Raw genomic sequence first — 26,326 nt, forward strand, 5'->3', positions numbered from 1 at the left:
CAGCACGTTATGTCAATAAGCTTAATGGAATAAGTCATGCCATAGCTAATTATCAATCGTGTGTGACATAATTTGTGGTCAGCTTTATCATTATTTTCACATGGTGCTTAAGTCTGAGTTTACCCCAAGATATGTTGAGGAATGCTCTCACGACCTGACTTGCTAATTATTAATGCACCCACAGGGTGGGGCGCTTGCCGCAAAATAAAATGAGAGAAAACAACTTTTAAGTCTGGATATGCCACTTCCGTCCTACAGAAACAGTGATGTAGGTAGGTAGGCAGACAACGCTATCGACATTCGCATAGATGGGCTCTAGGACCGGGCATCTAGGATGTGGGAAGGCGCATCCCTAGTAAGTTCATAGCATGTCTAATCACAGTGGTGAGCTGGGCAAACAATGACTCTGCATATCATGGTACAGAATGAGGTAAATTACGGGGGTAGTTTATAATTTAACTTTGTTTTGAATGTAAGCTTTAATTCCCGAGAATGCAAATTATGTTTACGTGAGGAATTTCTGTTTGGTTTCATTCGGTGATTTGTCATCAGACAACCGAACCAGCTGCCGATAATAACAAGCTAACAGACGGGCCATGACTGGGAATGTTAACCGCTTTCAAAAAGTACGTATCTATTAAATTGTAATGTCCAGTTTCGTTTTAACCAGGCATTACATACGCCTTTTGATTGTGAATTAATATTATATTGATTTCTATGCAATTCTGAAATAGTAGCTAGATAGCTTAGGCAGACATTTGCTGAAGTCCGTTAGCCTGTCATGCGCGGTTTTGGTACTTCCTGTTTCGGTGTCATCTGTCTGACTCATTGTTATTTTATTGAGAATGCAGCTTCCTAACGTTAGAAGGGACAGTTATCCCGGGAAAAAATCACTTCGTTCAGTGAAAATAACCTTAAACATCTAGGCCGTCCTATAAAGTCTTATGACTTCAGACTATCAGATGGCTCACTTGTTTAAAAGTTTATTCTGTTTGCAGAAGATAAAAGAACAAAAACTGTTTGTATTTTTTGGTTTGATTAACAGTTATTGGACATAGCTGATCAATCCCCAGCTGTATGTGGAGAGGGTGGTCACCCTGTTTGATATGCTGGGTCATTGACCTCTTTATAGCCTGTGGTAGAAGTAAACATACGTAGTAGGCCTAGGTCTGTGTGTTGTAGCTAATTCGTTTTCTTTAAGGTTGTTTTTGTTAATTAAAAAATATGAAAAAGTGTGAGTAAGTGATTGGATTTAATTTCATATGAGGCTATCCTGACAGACTGTATTGTTTTTAGGTTACAATAATCCGTCAGTAGTCATCCAGCCAGTGTGGCCAGCATGAGTGGGAAGAGCCTGCTGCTGAAGGTCATCTTGCTGGGAGATGGGGGCGTGGGCAAAAGCTCTTTGATGAACCGCTACGTGACCGACCGCTTTGACTCCCAGTCCTTCCACACCATCGGTGTGGAGTTTCTAAACCGGGACCTGGAAGTGGATGGACGGTTGGTGACGCTGCAGATATGGGACACGGCTGGCCAGGAGCGCTTCAAGAGCCTGCGCACGCCCTTCTACCGCGGCGCTGACTGCTGCCTGCTCACCTTCGCCGTGGACGACCTGCAGAGCTTCCAGAACCTGGGCTGCTGGAAGAAGGAGTTCATGTACTACTCAGACGTACGCGACCCCGAGCGCTTCCCTTTCGTAGTGCTGGGGAACAAGGTGGACAAGGATCAGGAGCGGGAGGTTGGGAGGGACGAGGCACGGGCGTGGTGCGAGGAGAACGGCTGCTACCCTTACTTTGAGACCAGCGCCAAGGACGACACCAACGTGGGCTCTGCCTTTGAGGCGGCTGTGCGTGAGGTCATCAGAGGCGAGGACCAGATGGACCATGCCCTGCTCAGCACCACCATCGACCTCCATGGCAACCGTAAAGCCACCCGCTCTGGTTGCTGTTGAGTCGGCCCCACGCACTACTCCTCTGCCTCCCGGCCCTTGTGCTGTTCTTACCCGTCCTCACTCGGTTGTTCCTTGACTCCCTGGCTAGTGACGTTTCACAGGTACAGACTCAAGAAGCCATTGAGTGGTTTTACTGCTAATAATAATAACCGTGTAATTGAGATATGGTACTATTGTGGCACTATGGCCTTAGATGCTGTTTGATTTACAGCATTCATTTGCTTCCTGGTACAAAACACATTTCAGTTCTGTCTGTAAAATATAAGTGTCAGGATGAGTGTATTGGGGTTCCTGGGGATGTAGATGTTTTTGGCCCAGTTACCACAGAATTGTGATTGACTCCTGTCACCACACCTTGAAGTATTTCCAAGAGCACAGCTTGCTGCACTACGGTTTCACATAATTAACTTGCATAATATTTTGAGGTTATATTTGGTACTTGACATGCAGTTCTCTCTCCCAGCAATGTTACAGCTCATATTATGGTACTAATCATGGCTGAGAAAGCATACTGGGCATACAACTACTTTTTATTCAGTTCTGCATCAAAGAAAGTCAGAAAACAAATTTACTAAATTATTGTACAAGTATATAGTGTGTGGATATAAAAGGAATTTAAGGTTGTTTTGGAAAGGAAGATACATTACGGTTTCTCTGTTACGTGGATATATAATAGGTCTGTGAGACTGGCTACATGACGTTAGCCTTGTTTATTTCATCCTCATCGTTACAGTGATCCTAAAGCCTTTATATTACCGTTTACCTTTTTTAATGGTTTGTTTTTGTTACTGACTGGACAAGTTGTTGTTTCCTGCTGTGTGCTGTGTGTGTGTAACGACTCATAAAACCCGTGGAGTGCAGTGCACTTTGTCCCATTAGAAGATGACAAAAGTAGGGTGCAATACACAAAAGCTGACAAGGTTATCTCCTCGTTTTATTGTGTGGGTTTTAGGGGGCTTTTTAAATAGATGAAATACTGTGTCAAGAGTTTCTCAAAGGACACAAGCAGTGACTGGAATTACATGCAAATCCTGTCTCCTAAGGAGAGGGTTTCACAGTTCCAAAAGTATTAATGACTGAGTCTTTGGTCCCTGTTACACTGAACCATTTTAGTTAGTGGTTCCAGAAGCCATGCTCTCATTCACTGCTGCCTTGTGTCCTGACGAGGCAGTTTGAGAACATTCTGGTCTCTGAATTCATAACGCAAATGTACTCTGTACTTGTCACACTAATCTGAATGAAAACTATGTGGAGCACAAGCCTGCGATCTTTCCATCTAAAGACTACCCCCGTTTTATTTTGATTGCCATTTGGCATTTCCTAAAATTTCTGGAGATCCATGACCCATGTTGTTTCGTTTCAAACCAAAATTACATCCGTCCTTTGCTGTCAATGAAACACTTGTTTTCCAAGGCATGTTCTCCACTTCACTGCTACATAGTCTGGAATAGAATTCCACAATTTAGAGTAATTACAATAATGGAACTTTTTTTCCTGCATCATCTGACATTTCTGATTGAAGAACAGTTTTGTGGGCTGTGTTGCAATGTAAACCATTATAACTTAAGCCGTGACGCCTATACACTATGGATTGTGTTCAAACCAGCCTACATCGGCATGGCGACCCCAAAAATGCTTTTGATGTGGCTGCATCATGTACATTTCTTTGAAATTTTGTCTTGCTTATCTTCCGATCTGAATCATCAGTGTTGCAGGTAAACGGTACACTGTGAAGAGGAAACTGTAAAAACACTGTGTTACTGCCACTGAAATATTGTGGTACTCAATTAAGCTTATGGGAAACCATTTATTTGCATTGGAGTTTCAAAACCCCACATTACAGTATTTAACAATTCTGTGTGGTACACTCACAGTCTTTGGTACAACAGAAAAGCAGCTGTTATCAGCGTGAATGCAAAACCAATCGGATGATCCGCTTTGATGTTACTTGTCTTATCTCACTGTTTTACATGTTACATTCCTGAGGGCTTGTTAAATAAATCCCTGTCGGGGAATTCTGACTGTGTATCAAACATATTGTTCAAATATTTGAACTCAGTGGGCATCAATTAATAAACAAAGCTGAAGCCTGCCTTATACTGTCACTTGGATGTGAGTTATAGCATGCTGCCTGTCTCTGGCTCATTGTACACCCTTACATAAAAAAGGTGCCCTTGTCCTCATCTGAGAGCCTTGAACCCTGAAGGGTTCTGTATTTTAATTTTATTTTCCAAGTCTGTGTTAAGAGGATATTTTGTTTTGTTTATGTCCTTATGGGTATCTAAGTTTGATCCTATTTCTGTTTCGAGTCATTGGTCTGTGTATTGTTTTGTTTTTTTTATCACTGCACCGTTCATTAATTTTTCAGTGACGCTGAAATCTGATTTGCAGAGGGCTCGACTGCATAGAATGTAAGCAGTGGCAGTGTGTGTACACTTGCTGGAGAGCTCTGGCAAGCAGATGGCTAACACGCATAGCAATGGGCATTCATTCGTAAGTACTGCACCGACTGACACTGGAAAAAAACGGCAGTTTCCTACGCCACAAAGTGTTTCCTACGCCACAAAGTGTTGCACTAGTAGATGCTTTGAACTGAGAACAAATTGTGTAATGGTCCCTGAGAAATTGCTGGAAAGCTCCTCATGTATCAAACCTCCAACCTGCGCCATCTCCGATCATCTCTTCAGTTGCACTAAGGAGGTCAGGACAGGCTTTGTTTACAAACCTTACTAATTTAGTGGTGAATATCCAGTGGCAATGCTATGAATAAATCATGCAGAATACCAAACGAAAGAAGCATTCTGAGTATTCTTAATCTCTTTTTAACATGGACAAGAAAAGTGCTAATTTGGAAGAAATGTCTTCAACTATACTCTGACCACTGTTGTAGGACCTTTTATTCCACCACAGAAGGAACCGGAAGGATCACATTCCAAAAAAGATGAATAGGGTTTGTAGCTATGTGAAATTAGTTGTTTCATTTTTAGTTACAGTGATCACTGAAACATTTTGAACTGAAAGTAGACTATTCACAAATAATCTGATAAATGTGCTAACTAGATTTCAGGTCTAGGTCTTCAGGTCTATTCTTTCATGTATTTGTTCTAAGTTTTGTCTGGGTAAGAATGGGTTTCAGTTTTTATGATCTTATTCCATTACAAAAAATAATAGTGGCTCTATACTTGACTGTAGACCTTGAAGAAATGTAACAATAATGGTTTTACTTCCTCTCAAAACAAGGAACTAACTTATCTTAGGTTGCAGCAATATGCTACCTTAGAAATTATCAAACAGATTTACCTAACAACTATATTTCTGAACTCTACTGGTCGGCAGGTTCGAGGATAATGTTAGCATCTTCCATGTTCTTTGGGGGATGGAGCGAGGCAGCTGTTGCTTGGTCATATGTCCAGTATCGATGGGGCATACGGGGAATGGAGGTTCCCATTGCGGTCCTTCAGCAGATTTCCAAACAGGGCGAGCTGCTTGCTCTCCTCCCAGTGCAGGTGCTTCTGCTGCTGCTGTTGACTCCTCCGCAGAGCCTGAGTTACTGCCAGGTGTGTGGAATAATGAACCTGTAGGGGAAAGAGGAGGCTTCTGCACACCTGTGCCTCTGCAATGACATGGAGGCATCTACAAAAATCACCCGGCCCCTTATTTCATCCCCAGACTGGTCATGCATGACAATTTCCCATTCAAACTGAACAAGTCTCTCAGATTTTTTTATTTTTATTATCAAATCGTTGTCACAATTTCAGTCACCAGGTTAGAAAATGTAACCTGCGCTGATGGATAAAGTATAAGCGAAATAAACCTATCCTCTATCCATAATTCCAACAAATATTGTTAGTAAAGGACATCGAAATACTCTGAATATAACTTACATTTTTCTGTAAGGAGTAATGACACGCTGGCCTAAGGTAAAAGACATGTTATACAATAACTACTAATTTTTCACATGACAGTTACTGATGCAAGACGATGCAGCTCAACTCAGATGACATCTTAGACTTGCACAAAGAGGTGACATTTGGCGAGCACTAGGGGGAGTTCACACACACACACACACACATAACCTGCAGTTTCGCAGAAGCATCAGACCATCTTGGCACATCTTTACACAATTCCTTTTTTTAAATTGAGGCTCCTTTTCATACTAAAAACAACCATCTAAGTACAGAATTACAATACATCATTCTACTGAAAGAGCAAAATGTTTTTCCCAATCCAATGCATGGTTGGAAACCACTACAAACATCTGAGTCTGCAAGACATCTGGCTGCCATCATAGACAATGCCTCCCCCAACTATTTGACTATTGCTGTGCCACCAGGGAAGAGGGGGTTGTTGCTGAGCCATGTACCAGTCACATAAGGGTTCCATTCAAACAGCTGAACCATTTCAGCCCCTCTTTGTGTGCAAAGGCTCTCCTCTGACATGTAAAATGACCCCTTGCGTGGGGCAGTGACAGGTTTGCGGTAGATACCTCTCTGATTGGTCCTCTGTCTGAGAAGGCTCTGCTCTATTGTGAAAACCTTTCAACTGCCCACTAAAGGCTGTGAGAAAGAGGCACTGGGGTCACAGCAAGACTGCAAGTACTATTTTTGTCTGGTGCCATGGCAACCAGATGTAGGTGATGGTGTCCACAGTAACCAATCATCATTTTCAGTGCCGTTTTTGAGAGCCTTGCTAGCAAATTTTCAATATTCCATATCAACATGTTTTGGGGAAGAGTCTCCTTTAAGTTAAATCACAGCTTGTCGTAATAACAAAACTAACAAAGTCTTGGGATGTGAAAGACAAAATAAATCTAAGCAGAAACTCAGCACATGAGAGAGATGCAGTGACTAACATATGACTATCATTTGAAAATGTAACAATACTTGAAACATAAGTAGGAGTTAAACATAATGAATTTAAAAAGATATGGTTTAGGTCCTCTTTACAAAAAACAACATTTACAAAAAACCCTGGTTTTCATCTAAAACTAAAAAGTCCAAGTTATTTTTTCTCCCGGTTTTCCTGAACTACCAATGAAAGTGCTACGGTGAGTCGGTGACACATCTGACCCAATGATGAAACACGTTCTACAGCTGTGCACTTGCTGATTAAAAAGCCCATTTTTAGCAACAAGCCCAGCCTGGGAAGAAGTTCCCAGAGTCCCCAGTGTGCGCCTCGATGTGCATTGTTCATAGGAAGGACAGAGGAGAGGAGGACAGCCTAACACCGTGGACTTATGCCTTTTCTTCCCAAGTACCTCAGCACTGCAAAGTTATAGGTGGTGGAGACCACATAGGTCAGCTGGAGAGAGAGAGACAGACAGAAGGAAACACCAGAGAGAAGACACCAGAGCTTCAGTAGGAGAAACATACACGGCTCACATTCTGTGCATAATAATATCAGATTCATACACACGTCATGACATTATCTAACAGACGAAAAATGTTCCCAGCACTCGCTGAAGGCACAGCTGCTTGAGTCAGAATGACGGGGCTCGGGAACAGATGGGCCACAGTCTGAATGCGCATAACTAATGAGAAGTTGGATTCCTTTACACCTACTACAACTGGCTCTCAGGGATGCGACTGCATTGTGCCGCGTGAGAGGCCATGCCCTGAGCCGTGTACTCACCAGAGCCAGCAGTGTAATCCCAGCGCCCGCAAATGCTGCTATGTACAGGTCGTAGGTCAGGAAGAACTGTGAGACGAGAGGAGAAAATAAATACTGTGCCTGAGCAGGAGGCTAAAGCCAGAGGGGAAGAGTAGTTTCTTTTTGGTGTCACTTTCATTTATGGCAAGGTTTTGATGGAGGTCCCGACAGACTCACTTGGGAGGTCGGGAATCGCACATAGCCTTAGGCTTAGCTTACCTCTCTTGTTTTGCACACGTTTGACAGGGTCATTCCGCAGGCTTTCCCTGGGATGGCATTCCAAGGTAGCAATCCTTGGGGAGACAAGAAACAAGACTTGTTTGATTTTTTTGTTAGAGGAAGTGTTCGTAGAAATGGATGCCTCATATCTATAAAAAGTGATGAAATTACTTGCAATGTTATTCTCAGGAGGGTTGGTTTAACAGACAGGGCCCAGGACTGAACTACACTCTCATCAAAGTGCATTTTTAAGTATGATCCTTGACTGTATGTCCAAGGGGAATATCTTTTTATACTCCGACTCTGACTGAACTTAATACAAATTCGGAGGGCACTAACCAAACTGTCTGGCATCAATACACAGCTGGTTAATGCTTGTCGGTGTCTCCGTCAGGTCATCGATTGTGTGGCAGGTGGCATGCATGTTGTAGAAGAAGTACACTGGAAGTGCTGACAAGGCGAAGACTAGGAGCCAGAGGACAGCCAGGATGTACGTGACCGCAATGAACTGTGAATGGATACAAAAGAGACACCATAATCAGACCCTGTCAGAACCCGTCAGAAAGATAAATACCAAAGAAGCACTAAATCATTCATTTCTTTTGCTTTTGAGTCAGACAAAGAACATTTACACAAAAACTCAAAAAGACAAAAAGACGACAAATAGAGGAACCGTGGTTTCAATTCAAAGTGCAAACCTTTCATCTTGGACAACCTCTGCGTTGAAGGTGCTTGATTTAAGACAGGAAGTCACTGTAAAGTTTTGTGTCTCTGAGGCTGTATTGTCATTTCAGAATTTGCCGACCTTACCGTGGAGCTGAGGCAGCGACCACACGCCGTGCTCCTGAACTCGCCGAAGGTGTGCTTCATGGCGCTGGTGGTGTAGAAGCCCTCGGCCAAAAGCATTATGCAGTAGAGGAAGAAGAAGGAAGCCAGGCCGTAGATGATGTATTGAAAATACTGAATTCTGAGAGGGAGGAACAGAAAGAGTTCTTAGTAATAAAGAACAATCAAGACAAATCTTAAAGCGAAACTTCTGGATTTTTAAACCTGGGCCTTATTTTTCGATCTCTTTGGGTCCACATTTTTACTAGAGACAATTAACGATTGAAATCGGTCGAATATTGGAGTAAGAACGCTAAAAACAGCAAACACAAAACAGCTATACAATGGAATCCTATGAGGCAAGCCAGCACGTCAAAGTAAACCGCTTGTTTTCACCACTGACAGGGGTCCGATAACATAAAAAGGATCCCTACAGATATACACCTGCGTCTATTTACCTCGGTAACTCTTAGAAACTGCAGAAAACGACTCTTTGTACAGTCAGTGTTTTACCTCCATTATTCCAGTCTGTGACGTGGCACCCCCTTCACTTCCTGTAGTCGACTGGCCTACCGTGTGGCACTGGAGTGGGCACTTAAAGGAGGGCGCCTCCCTTCGATAATTGACTACAGGTACTGAATGGAGTGCTATATCAGAGACTAGTTTACTTTGGCGTGCTGGCTTGCCTCATGGGATTCCATGGTATAGTTGTTTTGTGGTTGGCAGTTTTAGCGTTCTAACTCAATACTGAACCAATTCCATACGTTACATTTTCTCTAATACAAATTTGGACCCAAAAAGACCTAAAGATTGGGCCCAGGTTGAAAAAAAAAAAAGTTTCCCTTTAAACAAAATTTAAATGTGATTGAAATTGTCAAAACTGCACACTGACAGAAAAATCTAATTTCTGTGACAAGCTGTAGAGATACTGGACACTCACAGGTATGCTAGGGTAATGTAGTCTTCCAGGTTGCGGGCGAAGTAGGTTTCTATGATCCTCTCGGTCTCTGTGAGAGCCTGGTGCCCACAGCCACAGAACAGGGCGATGCCAGAGAAACACAGCAGGGTCGCCAACAGGGAGGCATAGGGCACTCCCCCGAGGCATCGCACGCAACACTCATAACAACCTGAGAATTACAAAGAAAAACAAAATCCCTTATGACTCCCAACGCACAGAAATCCCTTATGACTCCCAACGCACAGAAATCCCTTATGACTCTCCAACGCGCAGAATAACACTGTTGAAAGGGAATATAACAATCTCTTAAGGGCACATTCTGCAACAAAGAGTTTGGGGTTCTGGAGAGTGGGAACACTCAATCAAGGCTTGATTACAGAGCATTCACAGCCCCATTAGAGCGTACAACCAAGGGAGCAGGTGTCACATAAAGACACTGCAGCTTTCACATCAGACCGCTTTACTCCGGGCTCACAGTTATGAAAGGGAAACACAACTCTTTTTTTTTATGCTGGTCTGAGTGCTCGTCAGCAGTCCTTTGGCCTCAGGAAATCATGTGCTGAACCTGAGCTCTGGGGGCAGATGGGTCGGCCGGTACCAACTCCAGCTCTGCTCCTCTGTCCATTCAAGGCTTGTGCCTCAGAGAGTGTGAGAAAAGGAGGAGGTCCAGCAAGCTCCCGGACAGAGAGAAGCTCCTTTTGTGACTTCATGGACAATAGTCTTTGTCCCAGTGCAGAGTGGAGACACAAGGGCCAGCAGTGTCAAGCAAACAAAAGGCAAGAGCCACCTCGATCTCATATGGGCCAGCACATCCATGCCTGAGCTCGGAGGGGGTGGGATGGGAATTGTCAGCCAGGGAAAGGGAGAGCACACCATGGTGTAGAACCGTGGTGTTAGACACCAGCTTGCCGGTGTTGCACACATTGAAAGGGTGTTTTGAAAGGACTTCATATACCACCTTACACAATGACAAGGGACGTCAAAATAAAAAAAATAAAAATTGAAATAACTAGTAATAATTAGTAGGCAAATAATGTACGACTATACAGAAACAAGTTCAGTCATAAAGAACCAAGAATTGAGTTACATATACAGCAAACTAAAATAATTACAATTGAACCACACAATGAATGCAGAAATTGCCAAACTATCTTTGCAAGGCTTTCGTCAGTATCAATCACTACGTCACGTTCCAATTTGGGGGGTAATCAACAAGATGATACACAAGTAACTGTTGGATGACTACACAAAGCTGAAACAAAGTTACCCTTGCTATGTAGCTACAACGTTTAACAGGCGAAACATAGACCCGAGATCCCTGAACATTAAAAATGTAAGCTGTATTTCAACTCAACTTTTTCCGTTTCAAAACTTCAGTCGAACCATAGCATTTTTGAAGAGTTTATTTTTTTTACTTAAAATCACATCCCTGCTTAACATTGGGCAGCATTTCACTTACCCATCTCGAAGACGTCTGTTGGGCTTGTTCACCGACACAGCGCGAGGTTCGACGATATTATATGTGATGTGCCTGATGTTCCCCGTTTATCAATCTGACTCCTTGCTCTGCTTCTTCAACAATGAACTGATTCGTTGGTGCCTCAAAGTCGAGGCTTGAAGAAACAATGTGGCTTTTGAATGTGCTGTTGGCCCACACCAGCGGCCTGGGTTCAAGTCGGTGAATAATTAAGGGTCAAAGTTCCTCACGCCTTGAGAAATTAACTTGGTTCACCTCATTGTTCGAGGCATCGCCTTCATCTGCAGCGCCGAGGCGGCTATTTTTCTAGAGATTATGTGGGAAAAGAGACGATCAGTTACGAAGATTTTGGTGCTTAATCATATTCACACAAAGGCAATGTAACATTTGGAAATCTCAATGGGCACGAAAGAAATTAGGTTCTGTTGACGACACCTGTTGAATAACATTGTCATCCCAAAGGATTTAGTTGAGTTCATGATAACTTTATTCACGGGAATGTTTTTAATCCTAACACTGTCCCACCATTTTCAGAAGGACGAGGATGCAGTAAGGTCACAATGTCTGACAGCAGCTGGAATGTCTGATAATTACTTCGTGTTCATGAATGTGGTGCTGAAGAAAATGGAGGAGTGGTTTACAGCATGCGATACAATACAATGCGTATTCCACATGTCACTTCCTCCTCGTCCACTGCTGATGGCATCAACAAGGTAAGTGTTTGTCTCAGCGCATGGTGTCTGTCTTTCCTTGGCAATTATTCCGTTTTGTTACGTAGGCAGAATGAGCAATGACCAAATACCTCAATCACGTCATCCCGTTATAAAGTAGCTTGATCATACTCTCCATAAGGTTAATTTATATATATATTTATTATATGAGATTTTAATTTCATTACATTTAGTTTCAGAATGGAACATTATGATTTGCAGTCTTCTGTTCTATTTTTACAGAAACCGGTTGCATACATCATGATCGGTCCTTATTGCAGGTAGCCTACGACTGAAGGCTACTTGCCACAACCTTTATATTTATATTCAAGTGGATAGGAAAGAGAGGTTAGAATGCAGAACATTGGCCCTTAAGATGTGTGTGACATTTCAACTCTTTTACAATTTTGTCACTTATCGATTGAGGTGATCTGTTGATTTAGTGTGATCACTACTCTTCCTGAAGGCTGAATCTGTTCAACAAGGACTATTCTTCAGTCTTCAGCCCAGACTATTGTATATATGCGTATAAGCGTCTTTGAGAATTGTGAAAAGCGCTGTATAAATGTGATGTATTATTATTATTATTATTATTATTATTATTATATGATTGCAGCTGGTTGACCTGATCTCTACTCTGTGGATGAGTGAGCGAGGAGACTGAAGTTGAGTGCTGCTGTTAGAGTGGTAAGGTCCTCTGCAGTGCCAGTGCCACAACACCATCTCTATGGTCTCTATGGTGACTATTGAACACAAGGTGGCAGTCTTCCCTATTGTGAATGATTGGTAGGAAGTTGTGATGTTCATATATGGGGTTTCTATTTCCATTAGTTACATACAAAGTTTCCAAATAATCATGTTTGAGCTTAACTGAAGCATGGTCTAATTGAATTCTTAGAAGACAATTGTTAAAATAATGCATAATATCTCACCAGCGTTACAACATTTCATCTTGAATTAAATGTTTATAAAAAAAATATAGGATTTACAGTGTGCTTTGTTTGTTGAGAATCTTTTATCGTGACTTGTTCTGTGACTCTGTTAAAGCTCAGCACCGATAATTGCTTGAATGATCAATGGACTTGAGCACATCAATGGACTTGAGAACCTTCCCCAAGGCATGGGATAAGCCACTGCAGGTTTCTACCTGTAGATACACTTAACGTTAACGTGCTCACATTGAATAGCGGTTGGGTAAAGTGTTTACTTTGATGTATGCCTAAATGAACTGTGATGACCTTGGCATCACAACCCACTGTTACCCATGTGTTATCCTGATCACCAACACGAGCACAGCACCTAGTGTCAGTGCCAGCGTTGCGTACGCCGCATCCCTTCATTCGCAATTTAGCATGCCCACATTCTGTTACTAGCAATCAGAACATGCAGAAAAAAAAACACCTACTATTTGGTTCACTCCTTTTGTTAACCATGACACTATGACAGATAAGAGTAATGATAGAGTTCACATGTAATATTAAAATATGTGTTCTCAGTTGCTTTTGAAAAAGTGACTAATAAAATAGTTGTATTATCAGGTAATAATTCTAGAGGAGTCAATGCTGAGCAATCAACTATCCACTAGAGATTGCTAAAATAGTAGTATAATATTAGTAAATATTAACTTCCAAATCCTTTTAGTTATTAAATTAGATTAATTGGGAATTCCGTGTCTATATCTATTCACTCGATCAATACAAATCCTTTGATGTGATTATCTAAGTTGATCTTGAAGCAACTTGGGGACCTAAATGTAAAGTAATATACATACTACTGTAAGCAGACCAAATTATCTCCATACTGCGAAATCATGTTACATAAAATCTATGAATGGAAACACATTAAAATGTGAGGAATCTTAACATTCTTGTACTAAAAGCAAAATGACCATATACATCGGTCTCTCTTATTTTTGTTTTAGATTATCACATTGTTACACCTTTTAATATGATAAAATGGTCAGAAATACACAAGTGATCTTTAAGTAGTTAAAGTAGGTCCGACTGTTGGTTAACCCCAACACATTGCCTCGAACATGCTGGATTCTGTGCCTGTTTTATATCATCAACTCAATAAATTGGTCCAACAAAAATCTAGCCAACACTGCACTGTGAGGGATCCGTCTTGGTGGGACAACAGCGGGCGCTATCGAATAACAGCGTGTCAACCTTGTGACTTGAGATGGAGTGTGCCTCCACTGCGGTCTCACTTGTCTGTGTAAACCCCCATCGCTCCTTTGGCTCCTCTCCAGGCCTGATCCTTGGGAGACTTTCATCACCTCCCTTGAAGAGAAACGTTAAACCTCTTTGTGTTTCGCTAATACCCGAGACTTCCATCAATTATAGTGGAGAAATCCGAGAGACCCCTAAGAAGAGTGTACTTGCCTAATAGCAGGAATTACACTTGACCATCACCGAAACTCTCCCTCTGCCAGAATGTTCTAGAATGCATTTATAGCCTTTCCAGAGGGGTTCTATATAGCATGACCAATCATATCCACCGAATGTAGCTAATGAACCTTGATTTAAAATGTTCAAGAAAGCAGTTGGCTTAGATAGTAACTCAAGTCATAAATTCAAATATGACAACATGGAAACAGTAAATCAACTCAGCACAGACATCAGGCATAATAGCTTCAGGATACCTGTAGGCGACCACTTAACACATATTAATGGAGTCTTACGCAGTGTAGAGTAGAAGGATGGCATGTATGTCTAGATTCACATCCCTGATTATTTGCCTTTGATAGAAAGAATTGGCAACCTGACAGAAGACACAATCTTTGCCTTAGCAAAAGCAGCACCTTTCAGTTTAATGTCTTTTGTGCTTCTCACGACAGGTATTAAACCTCCAAGCTATCGGTGAATGGGGTGGAAGAACGTGTTTACCACAGAATGTCAACTAACTCACGTCAAGCATATCAATGTGAAGTCTCCCTTGAAGACTGATGAAATCTGGAGATTCATGATATTTTATCTCCCTTTTGAAAGTGTATTTATTTCAAAGTATTTACTGTTTCCTGCTCCAGGAGATTATATTTTGCGGATTATTGGTTTCCAAGAATATGACTAAATGGGTGACAAAACTGTGGCTTGTTTTACTTTACCCATTGCTTTTTCTGTTTGTTTCTACGCATATCTCTATGTAAACAAACGTGGCAATGTAAACATTTACATACTTTTAATTTTAAGATACAGATTTGTATAGATAAAAAAATATGTTCTCTGCTGAACCGAACATGTAAACGATCTGTAAATACATGAGTCAGTCTTTTTCCCAGTGATCAGAGCTATGTTTGTCCCTCAGAGGGATAATTTCACAGGCCTTTACATTTACATTTATATGCCTCATGTTTCTCTGCTTTACAAACAGCCCCACGGCAATCGATAAGAGACACAGAGATAAAACGACCATGCCTAAGCCAATGAGTAGTATCAACTTGGGATTTTGACCATACTGCTCACTGGTCTCACACTGATTTGGCATCGTGGGACGTGGGAGTCTACTTGGCAAGCTCTTTGGAACACTGTCTAGGCGACACGGCGCCAGCGTCTCGTTGACCAGCAAGTTAACCCACACTGTGGTCTGAAGAGGGATTGGCTTTCCCCCGTCGCTCACCACAATGAAGAGGTGGTGCATCCCATAGTCCTGGCCCATCAGATGCTGGGCGAGCGAAACATTGCCCGAGTGCGGGTCGATCTGGAATGGGCAATTCTGTGCCGGCTCACTGCCGACGAGGTGGTAGGTGATGTCCGAGTTGATCCCCGAGTCCGTGTCCATGGCGTAGATCCGGGTGACCATTGAGCCAGCCGGGGTGGACGGTGACACGGTGAGGCAGGTGAGGTTGCTGCTGGGCAAGATCACCTGAGGCTGGTTGTCGTTCATGTCCTCTACGAAGATCGTGACCCTGGCGCTGGAGGACAGCGAGGGGCTGCCCCGGTCCAGCGCCACCAGGAAGAACTCGTACCTGTCCCGCTCTTCCCGGTCCAGTTCCTCCGTGCAGCGCAGCGTCCCCTGGACGTTGTCCATGACAAAAGGCCCGGTGCCGTTAAACACGCGCACCTCCACCTCCCCGTTGTCCCCTTTGTCTGTGTCCGTCACCCCGATCTTTCCCACCGGCGCCAAGCGAGGGATGTTCTCCGGCACGAAGAAGATGAAGTGAGGCGTGAGGAAGGACGGCACGTTGTCATTCTGGTCCAGCACGTGCACAGACACAGACGCAGAGGTCTCCAGCGGTGGGATGCCACTGTCTCGGGCCAGCACAGTCAGAGTGTAAGACTCCTGCTGCTCTCGGTCGAGAGAGGCCGACACCGACAGCTCGCCTGTCACGCGGTCAACGTGGAAGATTGGGGAAGTGTTCCTGCTCAGTCTGTAAAATACTCTTCCATTGTGCTGACTGTCTGGATCAAACGCCCTGACCTGAAGAATGCCTGCCCCTGGCTTATTGTTCTCCTCCAGAACTATCTGATAGTGTGTTTGATTGAACCGCGGGGCATTATCATTCACATCAACCAGCAGTACTTTGATCTCTTTCTTATAATACAGGCGCTTGCCCTGGGCGTTTGTGATGACAACAGAAACATGGTATTCTGAGAGCATTTCAAAGTCTAATGGCTTTGATGATGAAAGGAGATAGTTACCATTCTGAGTTTGTGGTTTTAGGGAAAATGGCACGTCTCCCTCTATAGAGAGTGCGCAGCCGCCGACGCCGTCTTCCAGCTCTAAAAGGGCCAGGGCTGCCGGCGGCGTGTTCTCCTGTAACAGTATCGTTTGGTTTTCATGCTCCGCTATGAACCTGATCTTGATCACCGGCTCGGGCCCTGTCACCGGCGTCACGGATACGGTTACCTCAGAGGTCGCAGGGGGGGAGCGGGGGGAGCAGAGTGGGTCGCTCGCGAGGACGTTCAGCACAAACTCGTCCGGGCTGTCGGCGCGAACATCATCAGCTAGGGTGATCAGTCCACTGTGTCTGTCCAGCTGGAACAAGGCCATTGCCTTATCTGAGTTCTTCCAGCTAAAAGAATAGTCTACAGCGGCATTGTGGCCAACGTCTCTGTCTGTGGCCTTCACCTGGGCAATGACAGAGCCCTTGGATGTGTTTCCACTGATGGTGGCTGAATAGGGACTGTCTGGATCAAACTCTGGGCAATTATCATTGACATCAGTCACAGTAACCATCAGTGTGGCAGTGCCACTGAGTGGTCTCAAACCATGGTCTACAGCAACGAGAGTCATTTGATGGTTATCCTGAATTTCACGGTCCAGTTCCCTTCGTAAAACAAGCACAAGCGCGGGTCCCCTCTCTATCACTGCAAAGAATTCACTGTAATTTTGCAAATGGTAGCTAATCTGCCCGTTGATGTCAGAATCCACATCGTGAGCTTCACCATCCAAGATGAAACTTGCCCCGACACTTTCATCCTCTGCCACACTGAAGCATATAACACTCTCAGGGAAGAGGGGGGCATTATCATTGATGTCCTCTACAATCAGCACGATCTCTATGACTTCTGTGATGTTCTGCGGGCCAACAACAGCATATAGAGTGATGGTGCAATCACCATCTTGCTGAGGAGGGCACACAATCTCTCTATCGATAATCTGTTTGGTAGTATACAGGTCCCCCGTGCTTTCATGTAGATGTATGTAGTCTTGATCAAGCAGCCGGTATGGGCCCGGATAATCTCTGCCAATCGTGCCAATGTGGACGCCTTCCTGCTGTTCTTCTTGGACGCGAAGACTCAGTGCACTGTACATTGCTTGCTTTAAAACAACCACAAAAAGCACTTTCTAGAAGGAAAGAAAGAAACAAACACTGAAACAGGAAATAGATTTCATGATATTATGGTGTTTCATTCAACCGTGTCAGCCATGCCACACCTGCTCACTGGATGGCGTGGACTTCACTTAAAGCAGAGCAGACCAGAGAGCCACTGACACGTGTATAAACAGTGTTAATACAATTACATTTCAACTAAACTAACTAAAAAACGTGCCTGTCAAGATTAAAAGATTACGTTTTAACAACAAGTATTCTGTTAACATATTTGTATGGCCTGTACGACGACCACATGTTACACATGACTGAATAAAACACATTCCTGTAAGTGAGCCTGAGACCAAGTGCTTGGAGTTTAGGTTTCTTACCTGCAGTAGGACAGCGGCATTCATGTTATCGCAAATCCCATCGCCCATACTTTAAAAACATGCTAGCAAATGAGGAGCAACGGTGTGCTCGTACGAGGTGTACTCTAACACACGACGCCTGTCTTTGAATGGTCCCCGCCCTCTTCACTTCAAGTGTAGGCCTACTGTACAACCTGTTGCGTAGGCTTTACCTGCTGTCCAATCAAAACAGAGGTTTCACCTTCCTAATCCAACTCATTATCTTCTTTATGCTATCATTGAAGATATCAGTTTAACCGCAAGAGTTCACATAGAGGCTTGTCAACTCACTGTTTCTTCCCTTTCTTGATAGGATAGCCTATATATTTCCACTGCATAAATTAAATTGTAAAATATTCCTTAGAAATAAATGCAATTAAGCTCATTTAGTATGTCACTCATATACAGAGCAACCCTACCTAAGGGATACCCTACGATACCCTACGACCCCTCTCTTTCAATGAAGAGCTGCCGCCATCATGTGGTCACGTCGAACAATTTTGTTTCAGAGAAACTTACCGCCGTAACACATTAAACTGTGTGACCTCGGTCATTTACGCAGCAAATGTTACTATATTAGCTACTTCGAATATTAGTCATTTTCATGTTGCAAAGTAGCCCACCGTTGAGACGAAAAAACATATCACTCAACAGGAGGTTAACACTTTATGTACTCATTTTCCTCGACTGTGAATGATGTGTAAAACGTTCAATCTTTCAGTTCTCTGAATAAATTGAATTGTTCAGATTAGAGAGCAGTTAGTACTTCACAGCCTGAGGTCACTGATCCGAACGCCTGCTCATGGTTTTACTAACTCCTTCACACCCTTGAAGACCCCTTTAGAGTTGCGTCACTTTCTATATTAGTGGAATGTTCCGATTTTGCTAGGAGGGAAAGTTAGGTCGCCGCCGCCCCCCCACGCAATGGAAACCACAAAGGCTGTATTGAGAGTTCATTGGACGCTACAGAGGCGCGTTCCACCGCGGGCGGAGCGTCCAGATAAATGAGGGAGTTGAACCTCCAAGCAAGCAATTCTTCAGTCCACTCTACTTTTGACCTTTGACTAAGCCAAGTGTGTATACAAGGATGTCGGACCAAACATTCACAGGTGAGGAATGAATCATTAGCTTAACTATGTCATCAACCCATGTGATCAACTGTCAACTTGACGAAAGATTGAAACTTCATGTTTGCTGCATACAACGTTTGCTAAATATTTCAATTTTGTTAAATGTGTTGTCCGATTATTTCTTTGAAGACTTGGATATGGAATTTGGAGATTTGCTTCAAGAATTCAACGATGTTGTAGAAGAATTGAGGGTGCCGTCGCAGAGCACACCATGTGTGTATGGCCACCTCCTGAGTGAGGCAAAGCGACGTGATGGAGTGAGCGACAGCGGCATAGAAGATTCCGACTACAGTGAGTTTTTTTTTTCATATATTGACTGACAGCTGAGATGGTAGGGTCCAGAGTCTTTCCAGACCTACATAATGTTTTGTGTGAAATTCAATCTACTGGCTATACTATATATACTGTATATATAAACATTGCACATTACAATGCCATGACTGAGTGTCATATTATAAATATTTAAAAGAAAAGCCTATTTAATCTAATGAAGGTACAAAATGTGATGCAGTGATCTCATTAACATCACTGCTAATTAATTCCCCCCTATGCTTAAGTATGCAGAAACCAAACTGGCGAAGAAATGTCTGTGAGGATGCACTCTGACCACAAACACAAGTGCTTGGGCAGAGAGTACAGACTAAAATGATCAACTTCACACTCTGAATAAGTTGCATAACTGCGGTCTACTCTCTCCGCAGGCAGTGAACCGTCCCTTGGGAACAGCTTGAACACCAGCGAGGAGGAGCTGAGCACTGCAGGCATGACGGCGTCACCTAAAGGTATTACCATAACATCTCTATCCAGATAGCCATCACATTTACACAACAATGCTAGAGGGTGGGTTTGCCCCCAATTCCAGCTATTTTTGACCTGGGGTTGGTTGGATGCTCAGTCACCCTATTCCCCCTTATCTGCACTCGATTTAAGGTTGGGATAATTGCTACAGCACACATTTTTTTATTTAATTTTTTGCTTTTACTAGATGGGTGGATGGCAAGATGTGTGTGTGTGTGTGTGTTCGTGTGTGTGTGTGTGTTGTGAGGCTTTAGAATAGGAATGTGAATTTGAGGAGCATCATCTCATTTAAATGCATGAATCTTATCAATAATACAAGGCCCTGTAGACAAGGCACCAGAGAATGGAATACGCCACAAAGCCTCCTGTCTAGCTTGCGTGTGCCACTGATAGGCCTACCCTTTCAATAGGATCCTCGGCCTGTAGCGCAGCGAGGTGGGCCGTGGGCGTGACTGTGTCGTAAACAGCCCATAATCCCATGAGGCAATGTGACAAAGCCAGTTGTGTGTGATAAGTTGTGTGTGGCCGTGAATGTATCTCATCCTTTCTATCGCAAAAAAAAAAAAAGATTGGATGGGGGGGAGTTTTGATGTTTCTCCCCGTTCCCTATCCTCCTTCCACCCCACTTCATTTGCCTTATGTAATTTCAAGTGGAAGATCGCGTTTCTTATGGGCGACTCGGAATGTTCCAGAGGAAATGCCAGTGCTCTGAGCCCGTCTCCATGCAGCTGGGAGCATGGCTCACACTCTCTCACATTCTCTCCTCTCTCTCTGGGAGCATGGTTCACACTCTCTCACATTCTCTCCTCTCTCTCTGGGACCATGGTTCACACTCTCTCACATTCTCTCCGCTCTCTCTGGGAGCATGGCTCACACTCTCTCACATTCTCTCCTCTCTCTCCTCCCCCTCTGCAGCCAAACTCGGGGACACAGAGGATCTTCAGAGCTTCATTGACAACTTGGACCGTGAACTTGCCGGTATGTAGAAAAACCCAAAGTTATTTGTTTTTCCTTTCGGGCCCAGCATGTGGCCTGGTCGCCATCACAACGTGTCACTGTTTAGACCACCCTCTGATGATCAACCAATAACATCACAGTAGGTGTCAGCCACAAGGTGACATCATTGGTGGGCTTTGCAAGATACCGAAGCCACGTTTCTGTATGGCAATAAAGAGACAGTGATTTTTACATAGCCCTTCTACAGAGCAGCTTGTGTTATCTGTGGGTGTACAGATAAGTGTAGCTCATGAATCATAACTCCCCCAACATCTGTACACCCTGCTAGGCACATGCAAATCCTAACTGCTCTCCTCCGCTAAGCTGTCACAACTTTTATCTCCTTGACAGAGATGTGAGCTGAGAGGAGGCCTCGTGACTGGCAGTGTAACGAGCCTGAAGTTCAATAGAGACAAAGCGAACTGGAGTGCGACAACCCTGTGCGCTGCCGCGAAGCGACCCGATATCCGCCTAAAAGAGGTGAACCTCAGGGCCACAAAGAAAATCATGTTGGCGAAGGCTCTTTTGGAACGATGGCCGGACTACATCATCTTCACCCTTTGACAAGGAAGTGTGACATTCTTTTAAATGTCTTTTAATTAAGACTCCCACTTTAATGGCGGGTCATGAAAGGACCCCATGCTGCTGGGTAATTAGTTAGAGCAATTGGAATCAGACCAGCCTGCGGTGTCCTCAGAAAAATGGCTTTTATATTAGAATCTAAGGACCATTCAAAATATTTTTTCACTAATCCTATTTCAGATCTGCCCCTATTTATATACTTTCCTTCTACGAGCTAAAACGGATATTGTATTTTAATTTGATGTATTATTTTATACAGAATACAGAATATGAAGGCGTTGTACAGAAGTTGTATGTCATTTGTGTAATTTTCTAGTTTCCTCTGTTGTGGAGTATTTGAATATTTAACTGGTTTATAAATACTTAACTGGATTATGCTACGCTGATAAATGTACAGACCAATAAAGCTTTTTACCTATGCATTCAGCAGTCCGTTTCTTTTAGATATAATATTTTTATGTATATGTGTAGTCATATGTTCTCCATTCTGATGTACTATATATATACAGTATATAGACTAAGAGATGTATATACTAAATAGCGGCAGTGGACTATATAACTATATATATACAGTATGTAGACTAAGAGATGTATATATACTAAATAGCGGCAGTGGACTATATGTATACAGTATATAGACTAAGAGATGTATATACTAAATAGCAACAGTGGACTATATAACTATATATATACAGTATGTAGACTAAGAGATGTATATATACTAAATAGAGGCAGTGGACTATATGTATACAGTATATAGACTAAGAGATGTATATAATAAATAGCGGCAGTGGACTATATAACTATATATATACAGTATATAGACTAAGAGATGTATATACTAAATAGCGGCAGTGGACTATATAACTATATATATACAGTATGTAGACTAAGAGATGTATATATACTAAATGGAGGCAGTGGACTATATAACTATATATATACAGTATGTAGACTAAGAGATGTATATACTAAATAGCGGCAGTGGACTATATAACTATATATATACAGTATGTAGACTAAGAGATGTATATATACTAAATAGCGGCAGTGGACTATATAACTATATATATATACAGTATGTAGACTAAGAGATGTATATACTAAATAGCGGCAGTGGACTATATAACTATATATATACAGTATGTAGACTAAGAGATGTATATATACTAAATAGAGGCAGTGGACTATATAACTATATATATACAGTATGTAGACTAAGACATGTATATATATTAAATAGCGGCAGTGGACTATATATATACAGTATGTAGACTAAGAGATGTGTATATACTAAATAGCGGCAGTGGATTATATAACTATATACAGTAGGTGGACTAAGAGATGTATATAATAAATAGCGGCAGTGGACTATATGTATACAGTATGTAGACTAAGAGATGTATATACTAAATAGCAACAGTGGACTATATAACTATATATATACAGTATGTAGACTAAAAGATGCAGATACTAAATAGCGACAGTAACAGTGCTTATCATGCATTGTGTGTCTGCTTTGTTTTGTTTCACTTTCCTCCAGCAGTGCTTTGATTTATGTGTTAGTGAGCGTTTCTGAGAACCCCTAAGGAAATCCACAAACACAAAGACTGTAGTCGTCTGTAGATGCTTTAGGCAGGATGTGCGTCAAATGCGCTGAGTGCAGAACAATAGAGAGCGTTTTGGTGTGTGTCTGCTGCGGTCACAGAGGCTGGATGAAGAGTCATGGGGGCATTGCTGGCCCCCTTAAAGGCCGTATTTTGGTGTGGGATGAAACGCTGGCCGGAATGCCTCACAGCTAATCCAGCAGATTAGCGCAGAGAATAAGACCATGACGGTGCCATTTGCAGATTTATGAAGAAAGATGTGCATTTTTAGCTGATGCCGATTCAGGCTTTACAAGGTATTATGTCACAAGGCAGATGTTGCCCATTATGTAATAGCAAGCCAACAACGGCACCTCTCTTTTCAATCAACAATACTCTTAACACTGCGCAGTGAGAGGAGAGGAGATGCGAAACATCTCAATACCTAAAATATCTAGTGAGCGACAGTTATGTTGATATCAGTTCCTCAGAATCTTGCGGTTTCTGTTGTGATTCATACAGTGGTTGAAGTGCATGTGATGTCTCGGTCGTCATCACAAAGACAGGATTGCAAAACAGTCAGTTATTTTTGGTAAACTTGAACAGGAAGGTCTATAATGGCATTGCTGACGTTGCGTCTTCTCTTTTTACTTCTGATCTTGGGCTGGGCCAGTAGAAGGAGGCCACGAGTTCATTTGTAATGCCACTCAGTTAGCGTTAGAACCATTAATAAAATCCTTTGTTAGCGTGGTGGTGAAATACTTGGGAAGGACACTGCTCCATCTAGCTGTGTATCAGATAGAGCCACAGGCTGTCAATCACAGCTCATCACCACGCAATGTTTGACACATAAAGGGTCTTGGTCGTGGTGGTGACAGCGAGCCTTCGACTACACTAGAGCCATGAAAGCACAATATGATAAAGCTTTCCCTGTCAAATGTTCTCAAAGACTTAAAAAGTCCAACAACATCGCTGGTTTTGTTGCTGTTGACAGTAATGTCAAGCGTATTCTCATGAAAACGTTGTGTGTACAAGTGTCGGACCACAAATGGGAGGTGAAGAGATTTTGAGAGTGTGAAATGGACAGCAACAGAATCTGCTGCGGGTGATAAAATAGTGAAAGGACTGTTCACTGAATGTTCTTCTCACGTGATGAAGAAAAGCTGCTTCTGAACAAGGAGAAAACAAAGCGATGGTGAGCTTAAAAACTCAGGCTTCCTCTGTTACATAAAATGCTGTAAGATCTGAAGGAGGGAAAGGGAGGGTTACGTATTCAATGCTCAGTGTCAGCATCCTGTCCTCAGTTTGTTTAAAGACACTGTGTCCTGGCTATTCTCCTTCGAGTACTCTTGGAGGTGCTGGGTTTGGACTTGGCACTTGAGTCTGGTGGCCATAGACTGAACTCTGTCACGGGGAGCTTGGTAGGGAGAGACAAAGAGCAGGGGTGGACGCTGTGCTTAGGCCACAGCTGTTCAGGAATCTGGAACTTTCTTGGCTTCTGTATTTTGGGGACTTTCCTTTTATGGTGATGTTTTGGAATGCACTGTCCCAGTGCGGGTGCGAAAGCTAAAAAACAGGAAGTGACTGCGTTTTCAGAAAAACAGAAACAAGAAGGAAAAAGCAAAGCAGTCTCTCTCAGTGTTTAAATCATTTATTTGATTTTTGTGTATAACACTTTGGACAATCACATTATTTCAGCAGATTTGCAGGGCTGCAATGAACACCACATCTTAAGAAATCGTTGAAAAATAAACAGTAACAACCATTGCACCAATGCTGTAAGCCTCAACATCACCTGAACCAGGTTTGACCCTGGTTAATTAGCAGGGGCGGCTTGAGTGATGAAGGAAGGTTTGGGGGGGGGGGGGGGGTCCGGGTCTAGTGCCTCGTCTCGCATATCTGCATGACAGAAACAGCACGCAGGGATGAGTGGCTATCAATTTGAACATGAATGGAGGCTCGGCTCCTTCAGCCCCATTCATATGAAAATACACAGGTCTTCTCTTTTGTTTTTCGAGACAGGATTTAAGCATGCTGTTGTGAGACATAGATGGTACATGTGGCGTAACAAATGCAGTTGCCATGGCTTCACCCAGTTGGTCACCCAATTAAGCACAAACATGTAAATTGTTTTTGATTACCGTATGGCCCATCTTGGGATCGGAGAACAAATAGTACACAAAAGCGATGGGAGAAGAAGCCCTGTTGGGTAGATTGTTAAGAGATGAACGCAACGTGTGTGTGTGTGTGTGTGTGTGTGTGTGTGTGTGTGTGTGTGTGTGTGTGTGTGCGTGCTTCACGCTTTCTGTTTAATGAAGGAACCCAAACAGCGTGGAGCCCAGGGGAACGGCCGTGAGCACGCGTGCCCAGTGAGCAGCTTCTGTGTGTGTGTGTGTGTGTGTGTGTGTGTGTGTGTGTGTGTGTGTGTGTGAGAGCTCACCCGCCTCCTAATGAAGGTGCAGAGCGGTGGCGTTACGTAACCAAAGGAACCCACAGTTCCAGGGAGCTGTTTTCGTTGGAGGCTCGTCGGGCTTCTTTTATTGGGCAGCCGGTGTAAGAAAAACAAACCTGCTGGGCCCAGGGGCTCTGCCACCGCCTGAAACAAACATACCTTTTCTTATCGGTCAAACAGTGGGTTTGTTTTTCACCCGAAGGAGTACTTTGAAGAAGAAGCTCCATTTAGATTGCTATGTAAGATTTGTCCTCCATGACTGACTTTGGTGTCAGGATATTTTTCTGACTGGTGCCATGATTCCAGAATGCACTGGGAGGGACAGGAAATGCTTGAAGTTCTTTCGAAAGAATGTTCACTTCAAGGGAATCTGAATTCCACTGTGTGGCTACCTGTATTTTTAGCTCGTTTTCTCAAAGAGTTTCTTTATTGCTTTGTGTTTTCTCGTTCTGCCTCAGCTGGATCTTTAAGTCATGAATCACTGCCATCTGATGGTCAAGCTCTTCTGATGCAGCTGGAGGAGTTTCCCACATGAGGGATGTACGGCTGAATGAGACACACACACACACACACACACACACACACACATGAGGGATGTATGGCTGAATGAGAAACACACACACACACACACACACACATGAGGGATGTATGGCTGAATGAGAAACACACACACACACACACACACACACACACGCACATGAGGGATGTATGGCTGAATGAGAAACACACACACACACACACACACACACACACACACACACACACACACACACGAGGGATGTATGGCTGAATGAGAAACACACACACACACACACACACACACACACA

General features: G+C 43.1%; 4 protein-coding genes and 1 long non-coding RNA gene across 9 annotated transcripts; 3 read left to right on the top strand and 2 right to left on the bottom strand.

Annotated features, from left to right (window-relative positions):
* The first annotated feature begins 247 nt into the window (after positions 1-247).
* On the top strand, positions 248-4,048 carry rab9b (RAB9B, member RAS oncogene family). 4 transcript variants are annotated; one of them, XM_031587101.2, is made up of 3 exons: positions 248-355; positions 553-626; positions 1,297-4,048. In XM_031587101.2, exon 3 carries the CDS (start codon positions 1,340-1,342, stop codon positions 1,949-1,951), a length of 612 nt encoding a protein of 203 aa, XP_031442961.1. In that variant the 5' UTR covers positions 248-355; positions 553-626; positions 1,297-1,339; the 3' UTR covers positions 1,952-4,048. The 4 variants fall into 4 exon arrangements, with proteins under 4 accessions (XP_031442961.1, XP_012696567.2, XP_031442959.1 ...); XM_031587099.2 differs by having other exon boundaries at positions 258-430; XM_012841113.2 differs by lacking the exon at positions 553-626 and having other exon boundaries at positions 250-355.
* Positions 4,049-4,838: 790 nt separating this feature from the next.
* On the bottom strand, positions 4,839-11,370 carry plp1a (proteolipid protein 1a). 2 transcript variants are annotated; one of them, XM_012841137.3, is made up of 7 exons: positions 11,062-11,370; positions 9,585-9,771; positions 8,630-8,786; positions 8,159-8,327; positions 7,820-7,893; positions 7,583-7,648; positions 4,839-5,526 (listed from the first exon to the last, which is right to left on the bottom strand). In XM_012841137.3, the coding sequence occupies exons 1-7, from the start codon at positions 11,063-11,065 to the stop codon at positions 5,353-5,355; spliced, it is 831 nt and encodes a 276-aa protein (XP_012696591.1). In that variant the 5' UTR covers positions 11,066-11,370; the 3' UTR covers positions 4,839-5,352. The 2 variants fall into 2 exon arrangements, with proteins under 2 accessions (XP_012696591.1, XP_012696597.1); XM_012841143.3 differs by lacking the exon at positions 4,839-5,526 and adding an exon at positions 5,653-7,252 and having other exon boundaries at positions 11,062-11,367.
* Positions 11,371-11,710: 340 nt separating this feature from the next.
* LOC116225181 lies at positions 11,711-14,818 on the top strand. The gene is made up of 3 exons (XR_004165965.1): positions 11,711-11,792; positions 12,406-12,476; positions 14,629-14,818. It is a non-coding gene; the product is annotated as an uncharacterized LOC116225181 (long non-coding RNA).
* A 98-nt stretch (positions 14,819-14,916) lies between these two features.
* pcdh20 (protocadherin 20) lies at positions 14,917-18,202 on the bottom strand. The gene is made up of 2 exons (XM_031587102.2): positions 17,937-18,202; positions 14,917-17,579 (listed from the first exon to the last, which is right to left on the bottom strand). The coding sequence occupies exons 1-2, from the start codon at positions 17,982-17,984 to the stop codon at positions 15,054-15,056; spliced, it is 2,574 nt and encodes an 857-aa protein (XP_031442962.1). The 5' UTR covers positions 17,985-18,202; the 3' UTR covers positions 14,917-15,053.
* A 738-nt stretch (positions 18,203-18,940) lies between these two features.
* si:dkey-27i16.2 (regulator of cell cycle RGCC-like) lies at positions 18,941-21,882 on the top strand. Its single transcript, XM_012841165.3, has 5 exons — positions 18,941-19,063; positions 19,214-19,375; positions 19,786-19,866; positions 20,798-20,860; positions 21,230-21,882. The coding sequence occupies exons 1-5, from the start codon at positions 19,042-19,044 to the stop codon at positions 21,235-21,237; spliced, it is 336 nt and encodes a 111-aa protein (XP_012696619.1). The 5' UTR covers positions 18,941-19,041; the 3' UTR covers positions 21,238-21,882.
* The last annotated feature ends 4,444 nt before the right edge of the window (positions 21,883-26,326 follow it).

This window comes from Clupea harengus, chromosome 20 (genome assembly GCF_900700415.2).
Source record: "Clupea harengus chromosome 20, Ch_v2.0.2, whole genome shotgun sequence".
Lineage (NCBI taxonomy): Eukaryota > Metazoa > Chordata > Actinopteri > Clupeiformes > Clupeidae > Clupea > Clupea harengus.